Source organism: Zalophus californianus, chromosome 9 (assembly GCF_009762305.2).
Source record: "Zalophus californianus isolate mZalCal1 chromosome 9, mZalCal1.pri.v2, whole genome shotgun sequence".
In the NCBI taxonomy this organism is placed as follows: domain Eukaryota; kingdom Metazoa; phylum Chordata; class Mammalia; order Carnivora; family Otariidae; genus Zalophus; species Zalophus californianus.
The window spans coordinates 51126164-51149858 of record NC_045603.1 but is presented as its reverse complement, the minus strand read 5'-3'; the positions used below and the strand labels follow the sequence as shown (position 1 = coordinate 51149858).

Here is a 23695-nt window from a genome sequence, read left to right as displayed (position 1 = left end):
AATGTGTATTCTATTCCAAAATGGGTAGTGACATAAGAAAGAACAAAGAAGCTAGAGTGAGCTGGTGGCATCGTTTGTCATCTATAGCAATATTGATGTATTAGTTTAAAATGTCTTTCCTTTAACAGATAGTCCTGGGGCGCCTGGGTGGCTCAGTTGGCTGAGCGACTGACTCTTGATTTTGGCTCAGGTTGTGGTTTCAGGGTTGTAGGATCGAGCCCTGCCTTGGGCTCCAGGCTCAGCGTAGAGTCGGCTCGTCCCACTCCCTTTGCTCTTCTCCCTACTGTCTGTCTCTCAAATAAATAAATAAAATCTTAAAAAAAAAAGATAGTCAAAGTACCTTTTGTACTATATATATTTAAAGATTTATTTATTTATTTATTTTGGAGAGAGCATGTGCCCTTGATATATTAATGATATAATAGGTCATATTTATATAGAGCTTACTGTGGGCCAGACAGTGCAGCAGGTACTTTACTTGTATCATAGGATCATCAGAATAACTCCTATGAAGTAGGTACTTTAATTGTCCCATTTTGTGGATGGGGAAACTGAGATGATGAATTTACCTCAGCTACATAGCTACTGAGTGGTAGAGCCAGGTTTCAAATCCAGGCAGCTGGTTCTAGAGTCTGTGATTTTAGCTACTATATTATGCTGACTGCCATTATATATAACATTTCAAGAGCATCTTTCACCTGTTAAGTAGAGCGAATATGTGACATTTGAGCATCACATCTTTTGGAAACTTGTCAGGGAGACTAAGAATAGTGTTTGTGGATTTTTTGGTACATTGTACAAATGTCAGTCAAAATAACTGTTTATAAACACATCTGCTTATTTCTCTTGTAGTTGAATGAAAAGCTCTTTTTCAATGAGTGGGAAGGTATGGCTCTCTTCTTGGCATGATGAATTTATGATGTTATTTGTTTTTAACATTCATGTACCGAGTACCAAATGTGTACAGAGTTCCAGACTCGCTGCAGGCAGGGGAGGGGAGAGATACTCCCTACGCTCAAAGGAGTTTATGATCTATTGAGAGGGAAAGATCGGCTGATAAATAATTCAAAGACCACATATGAATCAGCTGTGGGGTTGGGAGAAGTGTGTCATATGGAATATAGGTGTTAAGGCAGGTACTGTTTGTAAAAAATTATTGAGAAATAATTGACATATGATATTGTATTAGTTTTAGGTATACCACACAATGATTTGATATATGTATATATTGTGAAGTGATTACCACAATATGCAGGTGCCGTTTTTATTTTTTTATTTTATCGTTTAAAATTTTTATTTGAGTATAGTTGGCACACAATATTACATCAGTTCCATGTGTACAACATAGTGATTCAGCTTCTTGTATATTATGCTGTGCTCATCACAAATGTAGCCAGCATCTGTCACCACACAACACTATTACGATATCATTGACTACATGCCCTATGCTGAACCTTTTATTCCCATGCCTTATTCATTCCGTAACTGGAAACCTGTATCTTTCACTCTCCTTCATCCATTTTGCCCCTTCCTTCTGGTAACCATCAGTTTTCTATTGTTCTGATTTTGCTTTTTGTTAGTTTATTCATGTATTTTGTTTTTTAGATTCTGCAAATGAGTAAAATCATATGGTATTTGTCTTTCTCTGCCTGACTTATTTCATTTAGCATAATACCCTCTAGTTCCAATCACGTTGTCGCAAATGGCAAGATTGCCATGGCTGTGTAATAGACCCGTGTATATTTATACCACATCTTCCTTATTCATTTGTCTATCAGTGGGCCCTCAGATTGCTTCCATATCTTGGCTATTGTAAATAATGGTGCAGTAAACATAGAGATGCCTGTATCTTTTTGAATTAGTGTTTTCGTTTTCTTTGGGTAAATACCTAGTAGTGGAATTATTGGATTGTATGGTATTTCTATTTTTGATTTTTAAAGGAACCTCCATAGTGTTTTCCACAGTGGCAGTACCAATTTACATTCCTACCAACAGTGCACGAGGGTTCCTTTTTCTCCACATCCCCACCAACACTTGTTATTTCTTGCTGTTTTGATTTTAGCCATTCTGCCAGATGTAAGGTTATATCTCATTGTGGTTTTGATTTGCATTTCCCTGATGATGAGTGATATTGAACATCTTTTCATGTGTCCGTTGGCCACCTGTATGTCTTCTTTGGAAAAATGTCCATTCAGGAGCTCATGCAGGTACCATTTTTAAATGTTTAATCCAGGATCGCGATCTGATATTCTTCGTGTGTCATAGGGGCAATTAAAAAAAAAAACAAAAAACATTTACTGAGTGCCTATGGTGTCTCAGGCCCGGTGCTAGAAAACTATTTAGAATTTTTCTAAAATACATCGTGGTACTTAGTTTCCAAGGATCAGGAAGGTTTAAAATTTAGAGAAACCAGAAGTAACTTTCCTTTCTTCTAGACATTATCTATTCCCTCCCTAGGAGCTGGCATATCTGGTTGATTCTGGCATTAGGCCAGACTGACATACTGCCAAGTGACACTCTGGTAATCTGGGACTAAAGACAGTGGTAATTAAAGGCATCAGCACTGCCCTATCAAGTACATGAGTATAATAGGGCCACATTTGTATTGATTCTAGAGGAGAAGGAGCACATAGAAAGTGTATTTATTAAGAGCTGTCTGCCTCTTCAAGAGTTTGTCTCTATTACCAAAACTTTAGGTTGACTTTCAAAAGCTAGACACATATATGACCATTTCCAAGGATACAGTGGTGGATTCCTAAATCTGTATGAAGGTAGAGGTAAAAGTGAGTGTAAATCACCAGATAGGCTACACTGAGGACTGTGTTGATTGATATACCATAAAATTCCTCTTACCCCCAAGTATCTGTCACCCACGTAATTCAGGGGATATGCAATTTCCTTTTAATGTAGTTCCTAACATGATTTGGAATTCCTTTCTAATTCCTGTCTTGGACTCTTATAAAAATAATGATCTAAAGATAATGTAAGACTCTTAATAAATACAGAAAAATTCAGTTTGTTCTGAATATTCTTTTTAAGTGAAGAAAGTACAATATTACATTTTAAAAGTATTCTTAATGAGGACTAAAGCCAAAGGATCTTTTTTTGCTTAAATTTCAGTTTACCTGAAAATATAACACCCCCAACTGTATTCTCTATGCATCACAGTTGGTAAACATATTAGATCGAGGACTTCTTACAGAGTAATCAAATCTGAATATCAGTTAAATTGAAGCTATTTCACTGGTATTGATTGTTGAACCATACCTCATTTTACATGTACTTCCAGGGTACTCCTGACCGCTGGGCGTGCAGCTTGGGAGCTGCAAAGGACAGGGCATTTAAGACCTTCTGAAGCTCTGTGTTTTATTACGGTTAGAGTGTTCTTTAATTTTGCTGATATCTGCCTCCCTGTAGCTCCCATGTAGCAGTTCTGATTCAGTCCTTTGGAGTACGCATGTAGACTCTAATCTCAATATGCCTATCAAGTGAGTGAGGGCAGTAGGGTAAGAAGGTAAAAGAGGAACATCTGGTGAGGACCTCAGTGAGGTGTTCTGGCCACTTAGACTCTCCTGTGGACCCGGTCCTGGGTCCTCTGCAGTCTGGGTAGACTGCGCACCGGGCCGTTTTAATGTTTATCCTGTAACAACAGTAACAGCAAGTACTAAGAAAAAAAGGACACCAAATGTAAATATCGAGTGCCTGCTTTGCACCACTATGTGCTAGACTCTTGACTTGTTACGCCATTGCATTTTCACAAGAACGCAAATTGGTATCGCTGATTCTAAAGGTGAGGAAACTGAAACCCAGGAATTAATTAACTTGTTCAGGGACATTGAGCTAGTGAGTGTGGGCGTTAGAATTCTAACCTTGTCCGCCTGCCTTCAGAGGCAGCGCTTTTGTGACATACCACATTGCCTCCTGGAGGGCCGGACAAGGTGCGGAGACTGCTTTCACACACTCCCTCATTCGTCTGCACATTCTGCATCTTCTCTCTGAGTGATCTGAGCCTCCCAGGCCAGCCAAGCCAACATTAATGTCCGTTCTAATCTCTCCTTCCCATACTCTTCTCACCACCAAAATTCAGTATGTTCTTTTCCAAGGCATGATCCTTCTCTTCTCTATGAACATATATTTCTAATTGGCATCAATAGGCATCAGAAACCCTCTCCTTTCATATCCCTTGACTGGGTCAAAGGAATCTTAGAAAGGTTTGGTGCAAAAGGTTGGGAAAGCTAAGCTAAGTAGTTAATCATGATTGGGTTGAACAATGATTTCATCTTCTAAAGTAATGGTGTAAATCTTCAGTTCCACTCTTGATGTGGAAGCAAAGAGCCAAATACCATAATTGTAAGAGCAGAGATGAGCTTTGTCCTTGGCTTGTTTTGAGTTAAAATATAATAGCTCAATGAAATAAAGCCCTGGGAAAACACTGGAATATGTAGTCCTTAGGAGGAGGTAAAGATAATGCTATCCCTCTAAGGACTCACATAGTATTTTATTTTATTTTTTATTTTTTGAGAGAGAGAAAGGGAGAGAGAGGGAGAGAGCAAGCGAGTGCAGGGGAGGGGCAGAGGGAGAGAGAGAGAGAGAGAGAATCCCAAGCAGACTCCACGCCTAGTGTGGAGCCCAGCCTGGGCTTGATCTCAAGACCCTGAGATTGTGACCTGAGCTGAAATCAAGAGTTGGAGGCTTAACTGACTGAGCCCCTCAGGTGCCCCTCATATAGTAGTATTTTAAACCTTTCACACTGTCTTATCACTACCCACTTTGTCTCTCCTTCAGTAAACTGTAAGTTCTCTGAGGGTAGAGAATGTACTAAATTCATACTTTTTTTTCTCACAGACCATAGCATAATGCCTTTTCAACAGCAATTGACAAATAAATGTTTATTTCATGAATGAATAAGTAAACAAAAGAAATAGAAAGATGTCTTTATATGGTCAACATAAACCTACCTTAAGTAGTATTAAATCAGCTTCAGTTATTTTGAGGCAAGAAACTACTTCACAGAAAATAACTGGCCTAGAGGAATAATATGATGGTTTCTAAAATTTTGGGTTAGCTGTGTATCTGAGGTTACGTGGACCTACCTTGCTGCAGGATTTTAAATACCCTTCTAGTAGGGTACCCTGAAATGGGACTTCCATTCCCCTTGTGAATTAAATTATTATATTGTTTTTAATTTAAAAATTTCTGGTCTGTAGATAAAACTGATTATTCTTAAAATACTTCATCCAAAATATTTCAGTGTGTTTGGGGGAATGTGAGGAGTGGTTTTGTTCTTGAAAATATCTGATTAAAGGGAATGGTCCTGGGAAAGCATCAGCAGGGACTCTCAGGAGGCAGAAGGTGGTGCTGAGTTGATTTGGTATTGGAATTTAAAAGCTTCCCTGTTTCATGCTTGATAGAATCCTTTCTCTGAAGTAAACCAAATACAAAAGTCACACCTGATGCTCTTCGAGGATGCATGTATTCACATAGAGAAATCGGTTTTTATGGCCGAGGGGAGAAAATCATACAAAAAGAAAAGAAAATGTTCCCATGTATGTAAAAAGGTGATGTGTCAAATAACTGTAAGGTTTTTCTTCCTGCTTCTTCCTCTGTGCCTCTTTCTTGAGGGGAAAATGGTTACGGAGCTCGTCACCATGAGCTCATAGTGTGTGGGCTTCATCCTGGATAATGGGTTGAGGGAGCTACTTATTTCGGCCTTCCTTTTAGGTAGCCCTGAGGAGAGGGCCAACTTCCTACAGTTCTGGCCACAGTTACCATCCCTTTAGAGGAGATGATATTTTTGCTATTCAGGAGTTGCTCACAAACCTTCAAAAGTTGTGGGGAGAGCAGAGAGGAGCCTAGTGGCTTTGTGCCACCAGACCCCAGCCGTTTTTATTAGCAGGAGTGCAAAGACATGGCAGCCACTGTCCACCCAGTGGGAGACACTCTAGAGCTGCCCTCTGCTGAGACCTCTTCTGACCCTCAGAGGCTCACGCAGTCCTGAACACCTGCCAGGGGCCTCTGCTGCTGGAAGGAGGAACTCCAGGACCATTTCCCCAGAGCAAGCCAGCTCCCCGGGGGTTTTCTCTCTCCTCAAAGCAGGCTTCCTGGGCTTTTTCTCTTGGCAGTTGTCACCACTTGTTCTGTGCAGTCCCTGAAGATAAGCACGTAGGCCCTTTTTAAGATTTTACTGTGAAACAGCATTAGGAAATCACAAGAGTCCAAGACCTGATTTCCATTTGGAAGCCCCTTGGGACTCCTTAAGTTGGGCTCTCTGTTCCTTCTGGCTTTTTCCCCCTTCTCCCACTGAAGGGAGAGTTTGCTCTCAAGGAAGCCTCACTCCCAGCTCGTGTGCCTGAAGGGGCAGGGGGTAGCCCAGTGGTCCCTACTTCTTGGGTCAGCCTGGCAACTTCCCTCTCTGGGGATGTCCCACGGGGCCTGGATTCTCTGAGACATGCAGGATGTTCCCTCAGCAATCCAAGGAAGAGCCTCAGCCAGTGTGAAGTGTTCACCCAGCCTGCCTTTCCCCAAATTCAGTTTCAATTGTAAGTGCCCTGGACTGGGCCAAGGTACAATCTGCCCAACTGTGAATTCACTGATGTTATTTGATTAGCAAAGATCACCTGATTAGTAAAGAGGGAGGTGAAGTTGGCCTTGGCTGTAAATCTCACCACCCGAGAGCTTCAAGCAAAGTTCGCACTGGCATTGTTTCTGCTGCAAGTTGACTTTAGGTGACATCTTTTGCTTCTAGAAAACAATATTCCAGACATGAATAAGAAACTATGAGTCATACAATAAGTATAATACTAGGCTTGTGCCATGACTGCTTTTAGACCATTGTATTTTAGTGCTTGTTTAATTATCTGTTTGCTATAAAAGTTGGCAATCTTGGTTTCCCTCCTAATGCAAACAAAATATTACTTAATTCCCTCACTGCTTATTGGTATAATAGTAGAAACTTTTAATTTTTTTTTTTTTTTTTTTGCTGTTTTCCATTTCTATGTAGTTTAGAATGGGAATGGGAAGTTTTCAAGGAAACTTTTTTTTTAAGTCGGCTCCACACCCAGCATGGAGCCCAGTGCAGGGCTTGAACTCACAACCCTGAGATCAAGATCTAAGCTGAGATCAAGAGTCGTAACTGACTGAGCCAACCAGACGCCCTAGACACTTTTTTTTTCTTTTTTAAAGAGTCAGTTTTTCCTTGTGATAAATCTGAGGTAAAATAGAATTTTTATCAACAAGCCCCTGTTACTAATGGCAAAAAAAGTGCCTGGACTTTTTGTCAGCCATGACACATCTAGGTGGCTTGGCAATCTAGGGTCTAGATTCTGCTTTGGCGGTCCAGAAATTCGATTTCCTCAGCTCCCTGAAAGTTGAGTGAATTCAGGGTTATTGGCTGTGCTGTTAACCAGTCTGTACATTCTCTCCTTTGCAGCAAAATCTATGGGAAGTCAGATGATGTTCAATGTTTGCTTGGTGAGCATGGAGTCAGAGCCAAAGCCGGGGGGGCGGGTGTTCTGAGCGGCATATGTCAGCCAGCTGTGGGAGCTGGATGTCCTTTCCCCTCCAGAGGCACTATTGTAGAGCAGGGCCCGTTGCTCCTCCTCTTGGCTGCTGAGGCTGTCTTTCCTGCTGGCCCAGTGCTGGAAACGGAGTGTGAATAGCTTCTCTTGTTAAAAGAGAACACAAAACCCTCTAAGGTTTGAGCAGATGAGAGCTCTGGAAGACGAGACTGTGCACGCAGACACCAGCCTGTTTTCGGATTTTCCCTCTCTTTCCAGTTCTCTTCCTTTGATTCTGGCCGTTAATCACCATCTTCACCCCCAGGGGCCTCTGGTGCCCTCTAAAAAATTGGCCAAAGCCAAACATCAGTTCTATTTCTGTTACTGTTCTCAGCACAGCTGAGATAAGCTGAAATAGTCAATGGACATCTTATTAAAATTAAGAGAAAGCTAAAGAAATGAACATGTACTGAAGCTATGAAATCATCAGGCTGATGAAGGATAGATTTTTGTACCCGAGCTTGGTGTAAAATGTTGGGAAATCTAAGCCAAGCAGTAAATCATGACCAGATTAAACAATGAGTTCATCTTCTCAAGTGATGAGGCAGAGTATTGCCTTTTCAAACCACTTTTCCTCTGGTGGGGCAGGCGTGACTGAGTAGGTTATATATCCCATCTGAGCCAGGTTTACTTTTGCAGATTAACAATCTCATTGTAACAGATTCTTATATATGAAATGTATATTTCATGCTTAGAGTTGTGTCAATTCTGACATTGTCCTCAAATTCTGGGCTACTTCACAGAGCCCAGAAATTACTGATTACCAAATAAGTATGCCAGAGTCATAGTAATGACTTCTTTTCTAGCTCTTTCAGAGTCTCATTAGGAATGCAATTAAAAAATATTCAATACTTTTCAATCAATAGCAGCCATTGTTTTTGATGCTCAAAATTTTCCATCTTTGGCCAATAGTAGCCTATTCATGTGACTTTTATGTCCTTTTGACATGACCCCGTTAGTCTTGGAGTACTTCCTTACTTCCTTAGCTCATCAAAATGGTTCAGGCTCATCTTACACTTTTTTCTGGCTCAGACCTAGAATCAGTCACACTTCGAAGGAGCCCTGGTTCTTTTTAGCAAGGAATGGTTTTTGGAGACCACAACCTGGATGCTGCAGGTATTCATTGCTGTTGGGTTATCCTTCGTTCTAAACCTACTTAGTGGGTATACAGTTGACCCTTGAACAACATGGGTTTGAACTGCATGGGTCCACTTATAAGTGGATTTTTTTTTTTGAGAAGTACTGTAAATACATTTTCTCTTCTGTATGATTAAGATTTTTTTCTCTAGCTTTATTGTAAGAATACATATATAATACATATAACATACCAAAGTGTTTTTTTATTTTTTTATTTTTAAGTACTATCTACACCCAATGTGGGGCTCAAACTCACAACACTGAGATCAAGAGTCACATGCTCTACCAACTGAGCCAGCCAGGTGCCCCAAAAGTTTGCATAGCAATTAATTTTTTTAAAGATTTTATTTTAGAGAGTGTATGGGCTGGGGGAGGGGCAGGGGGGAGAAGGAGAGAGAATCTGAAGCAGACTCTGGGCTGAGCATGGACCCCAGCACTGCCTGGCAGATCCCAAGACCTCAAGATCATACCTGAACCAAAACCAAGAGTCCCCACTCAACCGACTGAGCCACCCAAGCACTTCAGGAATTAATTTTTTTTTAAAGTAATCTATTTACTCAACATGGAACTCAGGACCGAGAGTTGCATACTCTACGAACTGAGCCAGCCAGGCGCCCCATCCAAATATGAGTTGATTGACTGTTTATGTTACTGGTAAGGGTTCTGGTGAATAGTAGGCTATTAGTAAGGTTTTTGGAAGGTCAAAATTTATTTGCAAATTTTCCACTGTGGGAGGGGAGGAGGGAAGGTTTACACCCCTAACTCCCCTTTGTTCCTTGTTCAAGGATCAACTGTGTATGTATTTTGGGGAAAAAAAAAGGGCACTTGGGTGGCTCAGTCCGTTAAGCGGCTGCATTTGGCTCAGGTCATAATCTCAGGGTCCTGGGATCAAGCCTCTCCACTCCCCCACTCACCCAATGCTCCCTGCTCAGCAGGGAGTCTTCTTCTCCCTCTCCTAGATAGTGCCCCTATCCCCACTTGTGCTCTCTTTCTCTCTTCCTCTCAAATAAATAAAATCTTAAAAAAAAAAAGAAAATTAAAGACATTTGACAATGTCTGGAGACGTTAAAAAAAAAAGAAATGAGTTCATACTAGTATTTCCAATTTAAATAAAACGTTGCAGGATTTAAAAAACCTTAACTTCTTTGTACACTTGTATTTTTCTGTCACACTGAAAAGATCTTGGTTCCTTTTGACATTAACATAATTATTTGCTGTAGTGTACATAATTAAAAAAATCAATATCATAAATAACAATGCTACTTATTGACATTTAAGACTTCTTTGCAGCTCTATTTGCCCTTAATGTACAGTCATAATACTGTATTCTAAAGCAACTTAATTTTTTCTGTATTTTTGTGTTATCAACAAGATATTCGGTTAGGTTCATTTGTTTTTTTTTCTTTTTATTAATATGTTATTCCAGAGTGAAAACTATATAAGGCACATCCAGAATACCTCTCAGTTTTCCATTCCTCTCTCTTCCACACTGTTCCCTCCCATATACTTTTTAGTTTTGATTTATCCATGTAGTGTTCCTTTTCTAAATATTAGCAGATACAAATGTCTCTATTTCCTTCCACATTCCTCATTCATTTTTATGATTAATATTCGATTGGTTAATGTCATAGTTTAAGAATGACTTTTTTTTTTTTAAACAGTAATAGTTAATGGTTCTAAACTACTTAAGTCTCCGGCTGGAGAGATGAGGAAGCACTTTAAAAAAACACTGCTTTTAAATGTGAACACTTTTTTTCTTGAAGTCTTATTCTTCCAAGAGAAACAACCACTATTATTATTTTTTACGTGTTTTCCATGCCTCTCTGAGCTGCTAGGAAAGAGTTTAACTCAATTTGGGATGCAGCTTGTGCTTCATCATCTGCCAGCTTCTCTGCCACGCCGCCAGATTCGCCAGATTCGTCTTTCGGTCTGCTAACTGTCCCTTCTGACGCCCACGTAGGTGGGCACCTGCGTCTCTCTGATGTTCTGCACCTGAGACTTGCCCCCCCCCCCCCCCCCCCGCCTCCCCAGCCCCTCCTAGATCTTGGGAAAAGCACAGAATCTCCCGCTGCTTCTGGTCCCCGGGCGCAGTTGTTCACCCGGCTGCTCTCCAGTTCCGAGGCTCCGGGGGTTCCAGGCTCTGCCACTCCAGGGCGCAGGTGGCAGGAGCCAGCTGGGCGCTGGGGAGCTAGGGCCGCCCCGCCTGCGCACAGTGATGGCGGGATTGGGGGCGGGAGCACCGCCTTAGTCTCCCGCGCGCTCGCTCGCTCCCGCCCTCTTCCCCGCCCCAAGCCCTCTCCTGCCTCAGCCGTGCAGGCTCCGCACTGCAGATGCCTGCCGACCGCCCAGCGCTCGGCGGCTCCAGCGGTACCCCCGAGCGCCGGCCGCACACTCGCTGCTCCGGAGGGGCCCTCGACTAAGCGGACTCGCCAAGTGCGGCGCGAGAAGCGGCTACGCCGGCGGGGCGGCGGGGCCCCAGGCGGACGGTGGCTGCGCCGGAGCCCGGGGCGCTCTCGAATGCGGCAGGACAAGCTGACCGGTTCCCTGAGGCGCGGAGGGAGATGCCTGAAGCGGCAGGGTGGTGGCGGCGGCGGCGGCGGAGGCGTGGGCACCATCCTGAGCAATGTGCTCAAAAAGCGCAGCTGCATTTCTCGGACCGCGCCCCGGCTGCTCTGCACCCTGGAGCCGGGTGAGGACCCGGGGCTGCAGATGGGGCACTGGAAAGTAGCGTGGCGCCCCGGAGCTGGTGCCTCTGCCTCAGTTGGACTCCGCCTAGGCGGGGGAGCGCTCGCGGGCCGCTCGGTGCGGGGTACCGCGGCTCCGCGCAGGCGGGGCTGGGTCGGTCTGGGAGGGAAGAGCGCGGACGAAGGCCTGGGCGCGGGCAGCGGCCTCCCAAGGCTGGGAGGACCCGCTGCCGCCGGCTCCCGCCGGAGGGTCCCGACTCCGCGGCCTGTGCGCGGTCTAGTCCTGTTTGTGCCGGGAGCTGCTGGCGAGCGGTGCGCTCGGCCTTGTGCGCGTGGTGGGGCAGTGCGGGCGGCTACCCAGGCTACCAGAGGCCGCGCAACCAATTGTGCAGCGGGTTCGCAGGAAGCCAGATCTTGAAAGAGGTGTGTGAGGTGGAGAAAGGCACAGGTTTGATACTTGAGGACGGAGGGGAAGGCAGCGGCTGCGAAGGAAAAATCGGGTGCATTTTCCTGAGGGTCTGTGCGGCGTGCCAGGGTCAGCTCGCCTGGAGCCTCTTAAATTTGTGTGTCCGTGTGGGGAACGGGTAGGAAACACTTGCAAGTAGAGGTTCTTTCTTAGAGCCAAAGTCCGGGAGCGCGCTTGCGTGCTATGCTAGGCCCTTTATGCCGCTAGCTTGTGTTTACACATCCCTTCTTCTCTAGGCTGCATAACCCCGCGTCTGCTCCACCACCCAGCATCCTTCCCTGGGGTTTTACGGGCCCGGCCCTGGCGCGAGCGCCTGGGCAGAGAGCTTTCCGGCAAGGGATGGCCGCAGAGGGAGCCGGCTGCACTCTCATCGGTGCTTAGCGCCGCTTGCTTGTCCCCAATGTGGCACCAGCGGGGTTCCGGACGAGTTTGTCCTTCTCCAGCCCCTGCCTCCCAGCGCCACCGGGGACCTGCTATCCTGAGGCTGCTGGAGAAAATCTGACGAGGCGCGGAACCCTAAAGGGTGGAACGCGTGACTGCCTTTACGAACCTTGTGGTTTCTTTGTTTTTCTCCCCAAGGAAGTGTCTAATTGCAGAGACTGTAGTATTTATTCACCATCTTCCTTTGCCCTTAAAAAAATCTCCTTCCCACGTAAAAGTGTTTTGTATTTCTGAATCCGGAACAGCCGTGACTAGCAGATGAAACATAAACCTTCTCCCCTGCCTTACTCAGTTAGAAGAAAAGAGGAGAAAATGACCTGATTTCAGCAATCGCATGCAGGTGGTGAATGATCAATTCCAGTTAAATCCTGTGACTCATTTTAGATCATGAGAAAATAGTTTAGACTAACCCCAGCCGGTTTTCAGAACCTGATGCCCAGCAGGTGCTCTGAAAAAGCCAAGGGAGCGTATTCGGTCATACAGACAGGGAATCCAGAGCTTTTAGGTCAGTTGAAATAAGTCAGCGCGGGATCGAATTCTCTTGCCTTTGTTACAATAAAGCAAAAGTCATGACGGTATGCTCCTCCGTTCAGCACCCCGCATCTGGACAGCAGCCTTACAACAAAGTGTTTCTCATAGTGCCTTAAATCATTTGCTGCAGCTGTAGGCAATCATGTGGCCATTGTGTCATTGCTCTGCACTGAGGCAGGACTTCATTTAAACCATCTCAGAGAGATGAGAATTTGCAAGGGTACTTGATATACCCTTGGGGAAGGAAAGCTAATCTATTTAGGCAGAATATGCTTGTGGCCCTGAAGCCTTGAAAAGACATCAGGGCATTGATTGGATGCCTGGGATTCTGTACCACAGCTTGACTTTAGAAATCTAGGACCCAACTCTTGTATTCATAGTACTCTTCCAGGACTCCCAAGAAGGGCATCTGCATACTGTCATGGGCTTGGGCAAATCATATACATCTCTTTCCAGCTTCTTGACTGCATATATATATGTTTTTAAAAAGGACAAGTCTACTTTATTATTGTAATTTTAAATTCTGAAGATCGTTTCTATCTACATACCAACTCCTAAGCAGTGGAAGTTGTGGGGAGGGTTTCAGTATGCCTACTCTGCAATCAACATCTTAGAAGCAAACATATTGTCATAATTAACAATCATAAATTGTAAAACTGAAATGCTATTAATGTTTGGTATATCTTGATCCTTGAACTTTTAAGTAATAAGTCTTTAAAAAGGTGACCTGAAATATGATTTAATTGATTTTGAGATTATAGAAAAAGAACATATAACATTTTCAGATTTGATTATATTATTTTAATAAAATTTACACGGGAATAAAAATTGTCACGTAATTTCACTTCAGGAACAACAGCCCATACTTCTAACATGGGATTCTGAATAAAAGCCCAGTATGAATATAGCATATAGTCTTTGTATATTATAAACACACTGTCTTGATATATTCTCCCATTTTTTTTTTTAAGATTTTATTTATTTGACAAAGAAAGAGACAGCCAGAGAGGGAACACAAGCAGGGTGGAGCAGGAGAGGGAGAAGCAGGCTTCCTGCTGAGCAGGGAGCCCGATGCGGGGCTCGATCCCAGGACCCTGGGATCATGACCTGAGCTGAAGGCAGATGCTTAACGAATGAACCACCCAGGTGCCCCTCTCCTATTTATTTTCTTCTCTTCCTTAGATTTGGGATTGGAATCAAAGAAGTTTATTTAAAGTTGTAGACAACTTGGAATTAGAGCTCATTATATTTTTAGCTTGTAGTCTATGATTAAACATACCAACTGTTTTATCTTCAATGAGCAAGTGTATCATGACAGAATTTTAAGATAACATGAAAATCTTCAAATGAGATTGTTAACGTGGATTATTCCACAAGTGAGAAGACAGTGATACTATTTTTTTCCTTTTATTCTTCATTTTTTAAATTATGTTAATCACCATACATCATTAGTTTTTGATGTAGTGTGACAGTGATATTATTTTTATAACTTTTAATATTTGAGGTTTCCTTCATAGACTTAGTCCATGCAAATGTCTTAGAAAACAAATTCTGTAAGTAGAGAATTCTCTTCCTAAGTTTCATAAATATTAATTATACTCTGCTGGGTGATTTATAGTTAAACGTCACAACAATCTGCTGAGATAGATATTATCTTCATTTTAAAGATAAAGAATTGAGGGGCACCTGGGTGGCTCACTCGGTTAAGCCACCAACTCTTGGTTTCGGCTCAGGTTATGATCTCACGGTCCTGAGATCCAGCCCCGCCTGGGCTCTGCTCTGGGCATGGAGCCTGTGTAAGAGTCTCTCCCTGGCCCTCGTCCCCCGGGCTCCCCCCCCCCCCCCCCCGCCATGTCCTCTCTCTCTCAAAAAAGAAAAAAAAAGAATTGAGACTGAGACAAGTTAATTTGTTTGACACTAGGAACCAAAGTTGAGTGGGGGATCTGAGTAACTCCAAGTCTGTGGTGTCATGTTTTTGGATTTTTTACTCTGCTCCAGACCACTGTGGAAGCGACCATTCTATGTGATAAGCTCTATTCTAGTGGCCCCGGGATATTTTTCTATTTTAGAAATCAATATTATTACCTTTTATTTTAGCAAAATTGACTACAATTTAGTAAAAATATGTTTTAAGAATTTTATGATGACTCAGTAGAATCACATTAATTTTTACTTTTATTTTTGACCTAACTTGTTATTTTCTTCCAAAATAACAGTTATATATTTTTCTTCTAGGAGTTGATACAAAGTTGAAGTTCACTCTTGAGCCGTCTTTAGGTCAAAATGGTTTTCAGCAGGTAACTGTTTTTGGTTTTTGAAAATACTCTTATTTGGGGGTGTCTACAAGGTACACTAAGATATATTCTCAAAGTAGGACAATTAGTGTATACTTTGACACATAAGGTGAGTCCATTTTTAAAATTATAGATAAATTAGCTTACAAGCCTACAAGTGGCCTGGATTTATACCTGCAACGAAAAATTTTGTACTTGCTATTAATGGTGCAAGTGTGAAAAAAAATTAAAAAAAACCGAATATCTATTATTTTGAATCCGTAATACATGTTTTTGTTTCTGAACTAGAGCTTCCCAGCCATTGTGTGTGCACATGGGTCCCAGGTGTATTAAGAGTGCCTAAAGTTGGGGTTGGGCAGCCCTTGGAGCCTGGCTGAAAGAAGCTCTGTTTACCTCAGTGTGCTGTACAAATTTTATCATACTCTCTGGATGTCAAAATAGGAAAAAGGTTGAAAAGTGCTTATCCAGGTCAATATTATCACTTTGCCAATGTTTCTCCTGTGTTCCTAGTGGTATGATGCTCTCAAGGCAGTTGCCAGACTATCAACAGGAATACCGAAGGAATGGAGGAGAAAGGTAAGGAGGATTCAGAGGGCTAAAGTACAGAACGATCAGCACTCTGTTCCTCTTTAAAATGTCTGAAGTGTCCAAAAGAATATTCTAGATTTAGTAATTTGAAAGCTGTCTCTCTTCATTATTAATTCATTTAAGAAGCATTTATTGATTATCGATTCTGTGCCAGGGACTGTTCCAGGTACGGAGGATACAGTAGTGGGAGGATAAAAAAACAGACGAAGGTTTTTGTCCTCATGGAGTTTACAATGAGTACAGTATAAAGTATGTCAGATGGTGATAAGTGCCATGCATAAAAATAAAGCAGAGAAAGAAATGAGGAGAGCCAAGTGGGGGTAGGGGAATGGAGGTAAGGAGGTGGAATTTTAAATAGCAAGGTGATATTTGAATGGGACCCTGATGGAGGTGAGCGGCTGGGGAGGCAGCTACCTGAGGGAAGAGCACTGCAAACAGAGGAAACACCCTCTAGTGAGAGCATCTCAGGAGTGTGCAAGCAAAAGCAAGAGGCCGGGGTGACTGAAGCACAGTGAACAAAGGGGAAAGCAATTGGAGAGCGGGTTATAGAGGTAAAGATGATAGGGGTAAGGGGATGGCAGATCATGTAGACCTTATAGGCCATATAGTAGGACCTTTGCCCAGTCTGAGATGGGAAGCATTGGGAAGTTTTGAGCTGGGGAGTAACATGATAAAACTTATGTTTTAAATGGGCCTCTCTGGCTTGATAATATGATGGACAAGGGTAGAAGCAGGGAGATCAATGGAAGACTTGGGATAATTCAGGTAAGAGGTGGATCAGGGTTGCAATAGTGGAGATGGAGAAAAGGGGTCACAGCCTAGATATATTTTGAAGGCTGAGTTGACATGGATTCCTGTTAGATTAAATATAAGGTATGTGATTCTGATGCTTGGGGGAAAAATCTGGCTGGGGATATTGATCAGTGTTATTCCTGCTAAAGTATGTTCAAATACTAAAACTTGAAATGCTTTCTTAGTATATTAATTTATAAACCTAGTCTTCATACCCCTAGAATTTGAACATTGGGCATTCCTAAAAATATACATTAAAAATCTTACAGAAACAGCTTTTCAGGATAAAGTAATCAAAGGAATAAAAATATCCAGTGACTCTTTTAAAAAAGTTATTCATTATGGGACCCCATCTGTCAGTTTTGTGTGTGTGATAGAGATTGAAGGATGATTTAAAGGCAGAGTCCGCTTCATGGTGAAAAAAGACCCATTCTCCATGAATTGCCAAGTACAGAGAGCAATTCCGAGCCAAATGTAACAAGCTCAGAAGATACTATAGCTAATCCAGTGAACTGAAATGAGAGTTGAAATTTTTTTTTTCTTAACAGTATCCCTAATGGCTGAATCATTGCTTGGTGCATAGTAGGAACTCAACAAATATTAATGGAAAGAATAAATGAAAGACCCTAATTGGTGCAATTCAGTATAGCAGACATTTCAATGAAAAGTTGATTTCTACTTGTGGGCTTTATTTGGTCTAGGATCAGTTCCCATTTTCTTGTTAGATGTAATAACTATTTTTTAACAAAGAAAGGTGAAATTATATATTTTACATTAGCGTTCTTCTTTATCTCTTGATATTTTAGGTTTGGTTGACCTTGGCAGATCATTATTTGCACAGTATAGCTATTGATTGGGACAAAACCATGCGCTTCACTTTCAATGAAAGGAGTAATCCTGATGATGACTCGATGGGAATTCAGATAGTCAAGGTAAGGCCCCTGAGTTTGGCCTCTTGTCCTGACTTAGAAGGAGGTTTCTAAGAACCAGATGTTCCCTGGACAGAGGATCAAACCTTATGGTCTGAATGTCCGTATATATTCTACTTTCTTTTTCCATTAGTTAATAGCCTTTTAATGGGAACTTTGACTATGTCTTGTTTTCATAAATTTGCATGTTGGCAGTAAGAAGAAAATGTTCCTACTCATATTCTATTTATTTATCTTGCTCACTTGATAGGAGATTGAAATTTCTTTCTTTAGCATGGGTCAGTGCTGTTAGCTGGATTTTTACATAAAAGTTACAGGTTAGGAAATTTAACGTTAAGTATATTTCATATTAGAATAATTGGGTTCTTATTAGGGTCTTTGATAATTTCTTACCTGCCGATTTATGAAGATAGATTGATGGGTCTACTTAAAACCAGATGGTCAAGGGTTCAGGCCAGCTGTGGAGGCAGCTGTGATTTGCCTACTGGGATTATTACAATTGATTAGGGCCTTTTGCCAAAAGCCAAGGTTGCTGATTCAATTTGATCCCACTCTTGTTCTCTTACATAAGCCTCTAGCACATGGCTTTTGATTTTATATGAGTTCATTACACTGTAACGCTAGGCTGGGGTTTTAAAAGGGAAGTTGTCTCTCATAAATTTTGGTCACCAAAGTTTGGTTAAGGTTTTGACAGATTTGAAGATACTTTTTTCATGAAGAAGTACTAACTGAAAGGAGCTACTTTGTGACCTAACTTGGTCCGTTTCAGACAAATATTAAAAACGATGAAATTCTATTTTGTATGTTTTAAAAGCCTGGGCACTATCCATATTTCAGCTGTATATTTGGGATTTCAGAATATTTCTCAGAGATGAAGCATTCCATATTTGAAATATTTTCTCTCTGTTTAAGTTGTGAGTTAAAGCGGTATACATTTTATAACAATCATGTTATTAAGAGGATCTTTCATTTTTCTCATTGAAGTGAATGCTGTGTCAGTAAAATGACATTAGCTCCTGAAAATCATAGTCTCTGCTTAGTTATTATATATATTGCCCTCATTAAATATTAAAGTGCAAGAGATGTTTTTGTATTTTTTATACAAATTTATAAAACAATTTGGATAGATTTTTCTGTCTTGGACAGAATGATTTTCCTGTCTCTCTACAGTGCAGATTGCATTTTTGCTATTTTTTTTTTTTTTTACATATTGCCAGTTCATTTCTTTGATCCAGTTTGACAACATCAACATTAACTGATTCCTGAACTGATATGATATGTACTTAATGGCAATTTTTCTTTCAATTCTTCTGGTCTGCGCAGAGGAGGCTCTTTGTAGGTGCCTTCCTAACAACAGCTCATACCTGGAATTTACATTTTTACCATACCATTTAGATGCAGTGCTAAGGATTTAAAATAAATGCTGGCAGCTGGAGACCTTTTTTTTCCCCTTTCCTTCTGTCATTCACCTGCACGTATCTCAGGATACCTAACTGATCCAGGGTGAGTGTTGGTAGTAAGGTAACAGCACAAAGAAGTCTATCGTTCTTTCCAAGACGATGAAAGTATTTAGGGAGATTTCTAGTTAATAACCTCTCGTTTGAAAGATAATTAGTGCTGTCTCTTTAAAAATGTCTTTTCAGTAGCTCACTGGAAATAATGGGTTCTCATTGTCACTGTTTGCCTTGACATCACATCACCTTCAGACCCGTGATATGAATCCCAGACCCAGACTGGCTGGAATCTGCATGGTTTCTCCTTAATATTAGAATTTTGATAGCTGGATATTACATTGTGTTTCAGAGAAAGGAATAATGTTAGCATCTGTCCTACATGTGTTGAAATGACTCTTGTTTTATCTGAGACATAGTATTAAACTGTCAATTTCTATAGAACTATAATGTAATTTTTGTTAATTCTGAGTCATTTTTGTATTAATTCTGGAAACACTTTAAATTTTAACAGAAAATTATAAAGAAGTTTAGAAAATTTGCCTGACTGAAATTCCCCTTGACAGTGTTCTAATAAGTCCACTACATCTCAATAAAACTGGAAAAAAAATGTATCTTAGCATATTAGAAAACATTAGGAAAAATTCAAAAAATTGTTTTCGCTCATGTGTATAGGGTACATAAACATTTTTAAAAACTAAAATCCATGCTGATAATCTGATTCTGTTTAATGCTGAGGCAGAGTTATAATTTAAGTCATTTTTTGGAGAGAATATAAGGAGCCATTTAAAAAAAATATTGTTTGCCTTCCTCAGGATCTTCACCGCACAGGCTGCAGTTCTTACTGTGGCCAGGAGGCTGAGCAGGACAGGGTTGTATTAAAACGGGTCCTGTTGGCCTATGCCCGATGGAACAAGAATGTTGGGTACTGCCAAGGCTTTAACATCCTGGCCGCTCTAATTCTGGAAGTAGTGGAAGGCAATGAAGGGGATGCACTGAAAGTGAGTATGAGGCTCTGAAGAGAGCAGTTGAAATTCTTCTGAGAGTGAAATACTGGAACTGTAATTCCTCTTTCCTGATGTCCCACCCCCTTCCAAGTTATTTGCTGCACCTTTGTAATGACCCATAATCACCATTTCCCCCACGTTAAAGCCAGGTCAAGTGATGGACTCACGTAGCTGCCAAATGTGAGAATGATTATGTTTTTGGCCCCACTTATAAAAGCATCACATTTTTAAAGCAAGTTGAATACTAATTGTGTTAATTATGCATGGCTTGTAACGAATTAGCTACTTAAAATAGCAAACATGGTTTACCTCACAGTTTCTTTGAGTCAGGAATCTGGGTGCACCTTAGGTGACTCAAAGTCCTATCATTGTGGCATCCAAACTGTTGGCTGGGTCTGCAGCCTCATCTGAAGGCTCAGTTGGGGACAGCATTCACTTCCAAGTTCATGTGGTTGTTGGCAAGACTTAATTCCTCACACGTGGCTGGACCAAGGGCCTACGTTCCTGGCTTGCTATTGGCTGGAGACCTTTTTTAGTTCTTTGCCATGTCTCCATCTTACAACAAGGTGGCTGGCATCCCTCAGAGTGAGTAAGAGAGTAAAAGAGAGTGAGCAAGGTAGGAGAGATTAAGTTGCAGATTTGTGACCTAATCAGAAGTTACATTCCATCATTTATGCCGTATTCTGTTCATTAGAAGCCAGTCACTAGGTCCAGCTTTTACTCAAGGGGAAGGACTTGTATAAGAATGTGACTACCAAGAGGCGGAAGTCACAGGGTGTCATGTTTGAAACTGCCTACTCCACACAAGTTATGTTTAATTCTGGTTGGATCTTCTTATTGGGTTGCTTTACTATTTCATAGATGGGGGGAGGTATGGAGGAGGTAAGCTGAGAGTATGTGTATATGATGGAAGGTATTTGCATGGAGAAAGGTTATGGAAGTGAATTATATTTTATTATCTTTTAATCTTCGATGCCTGGAACCTTTATTAGTAAAAACATTCTGGAAACACTTTGAGATGGGTTACAAGCAATTTAAGTTTATAAATTGGAATGTGAGTCCGTGCGTCACCAGAAATAATCTTTATGAGAAATGAAGCATTTCACATGCACAGGATGGCTACTTCCTTATGAGCTTGGGGCAATATGGGGTTGCTAATTCATATTTGAACCCTCAAACTGCTGTTGGTTGCAATGCTTTGTGATGGGTGGGATGGATACTTAGTCTTGGTATTCAAGAGCCTCCCCCAACCCCAGCCTTATGTTTGATTGTGGTATATACCTTAGTGATAGTCCCAGTCACTGACTAATGTCATACGGAAAAACAAACAACTGTTCCTCCTGGTTTCATGTGCATCATGGTGGAATTAATTATAAACCCAGCCCGACCTAGTCTAAATCTGTATTCACCCTTTCCTTTTTTCCATTTCTGTACTTAAGGAAAACAGCTCTGAAACTACTTGTTCATCAAATAAAGTGGGGGAGGGGGAGCCAATGACAAATCAAATACATGAGTTTAAAACATTTTTTACTAGGCCTTTTTTTTTTTACTCAGTCTATCAGCTTTAGTTGATTTTTTCTTTTCAGATGTAATTTCTGTGACTATAAAATGAGAACTGTTGAAAAGTTGGAATAAGCAATTTGGGTTAGGAGTGAGGTGGGGAGATCTGGGGGAGGGGACATACATGCCAATCAAATCATGAAAGAAACTCCCTGAGAAACTAAAAATTCACATAAAAAAGATAGATGAGATAAAGCTGAGGAACTGAATATTTATATTTCTGCTTCGAAGAAAATGAACTCTGAAATGAAATGACATCATCGTCATTTTGGAATCTTGTGGTTAGACAGTGAATATGCAGAGGAAGATTGGATTCATGAAGAATCACTTCAGATGCAAAGGAAAATATTGGGGGTCAATGTTTTTCAGCAGCTGTTTTGGCCCCTGCAAGTTTTAAATATTAGGCAAATATATAGTTTATTTGAGAAGTAGGTAAGCCATTTTGCGTGCTTTTCTGCACTTACTGTTTTTTCTTAACTGTTTTTAGCTATTTGTTAATACATTGAGGCTCCTTCGTTATTTACTTTTAAAAAAATACATAATTTTTTTTTAGAGCAGTTTCAGGTTCACAGCAAAATTGAGAGGAAGGTACAGAGATTTTCCATATGTCTCCTGCCTCCACACATGTACAGCCTCCCCCACTACCAACATCCCCCACCAAAGGTACATTTGTTACAATCCATGAACCTATATCAACGTGTCATAATCACCTAAAGTGCATAGTTTACATTAGGATTCACCCTTGGTGTTGTACATTCTGTGGGTTAGACAAATGTTTAGTGACATGTCTTTATAATATTCATACAGAATGTGTTTACTACCCTAACAATCCTCTGTGCTCTGCCTGGTCATCCCCCCTACCCTCCCCCCCCCCACCCCCCCGGCAAACACTGATCTTTTTGCCATTGCCCTATTCAGAATGTCACATAATGGTTGGAATCATACAGTATGTAGCCTTTTCAGATTGGCTTCTTTCACTTTGTAGTATGCATTTAAGGTTCCTTCCTGTCTTTTCATGGCTTGGTGGCTCATTTATTTTTAGTGCTGAATAATACTCCATTGTCTGGATGTGCATAGTTTGTTTATCCATTCACCTACCAAGGGACATCTCTGTTGCTTCCAAGTTTTGGCAAATATGAATAAAGCTGCTATGAACATCTGTGCGCAGGTTTTTGTGTGGACGTGAGTTTTCAGCTTCTTTGGGTAAATACCAATGAGTGTGATCGCTGGATGATACGGTAAGAGTATATTTAGTTTTCTAAGAAACCCCACCAAACTGTCTTCCATAGTGGCTGTACAGTTTTGCATTCTCCCCAGCAATGTGTAAGAGTTCCTGTTGCTCTACATCCTTGTCAGCTTTTGGGGTTGTGAGCATTCCAGATTTTGGCCATTCTAATAGTTGTGTGCTGTGGTATCTCATTTTAATTTGAATTTCCTTGATGACATATGATGTGAAGGATCTTTTCATATACTTATATCCCATCCCTAAGTACCTGTTAAAGTGTTTGGCCCGTTTTTAGTCACATTATTTTACCTTGAGTTTTAAGAGTTCTTTGTGTATTTTGGATAACAGTCTTTTATCAGCTATGTCTTTTGCAAATATTTTCTCCCAGTCTGTGGCTTGCCCTCTCATTCTCTTGACATTGTCTTTCACAAAACCGAAATTTTTAATTTTGAAGAAGTCTTGCTTACCAGTGATTTCTTTCATGGATCATGTCTTTGCTGTTGCATCTAAGAAGTCATCACCATTCCCAGGGTCATCTAGGCTTTGTTACCTTCTGAGAGATTTACAGTTTTGCACTTTACATTTAGGTCTGCAATCTCTTTTGGGTGAATTTCTTTTTGTGAAAGGTGTAAGGTTTGTGTCTAGATTTATTTTTTGGCATGTGGATGTCCAATTGTTCCAGCACCATTTGTTGAAGAGACTGTTTTTTGCTCTATTGCCATTATTTATCCTAACTTTTTTTTTTTTTTAAGATCTAATGTGTGGTCTTCGAAATATATTAGTGGGTGGAGTGACATACCTAACATTACACTCAGGACCTTCTTTCTCCACACAGATGGAATATAGTGTACTCCTTTTATTGCTAAGCTCCACCTGCCAAGTCTTGTAATAAAGGTCTCAGAGGGACCCTCTCAAGAGTATGGCCCAGCCCTTATTGACTTAGTCAAAACAATTGCCCTAAAAAGTAGAAATTACAAGCCAGAGATGAGGGAAAGATGGGCCCTTGTCAGGTCTGGGAGATAATTTTCTTGGAA

The 23695-nt window shown here is 41.2% G+C and overlaps 1 protein-coding gene across 7 annotated transcripts in view; it reads left to right on the top strand.

Annotated features, from left to right (window-relative positions):
• The window catches only part of TBC1D30 (TBC1 domain family member 30), a 75533-nt gene that overhangs the window by 27761 nt on the left and 24077 nt on the right, over window positions 1–23695 (top strand). For 4 of the 7 annotated variants that reach the window (XM_027595120.2, XM_027595123.2, XM_027595121.2 and 1 more), the window contains exons 3-6: window positions 15051–15112; window positions 15620–15685; window positions 17296–17421; window positions 19685–19870. In XM_027595120.2, the coding sequence (XP_027450921.1) occupies window positions 15051–15112; window positions 15620–15685; window positions 17296–17421; window positions 19685–19870 (440 nt within the window). Of the gene's footprint in view, window positions 1–11013; window positions 11383–15050; window positions 15113–15619; window positions 15686–17295; window positions 17422–19684; window positions 19871–23695 lie in introns of those variants that run through there. The other 3 variants (XM_027595126.2, XM_027595124.2, XM_027595125.2) reach the window with 2 other exon arrangements.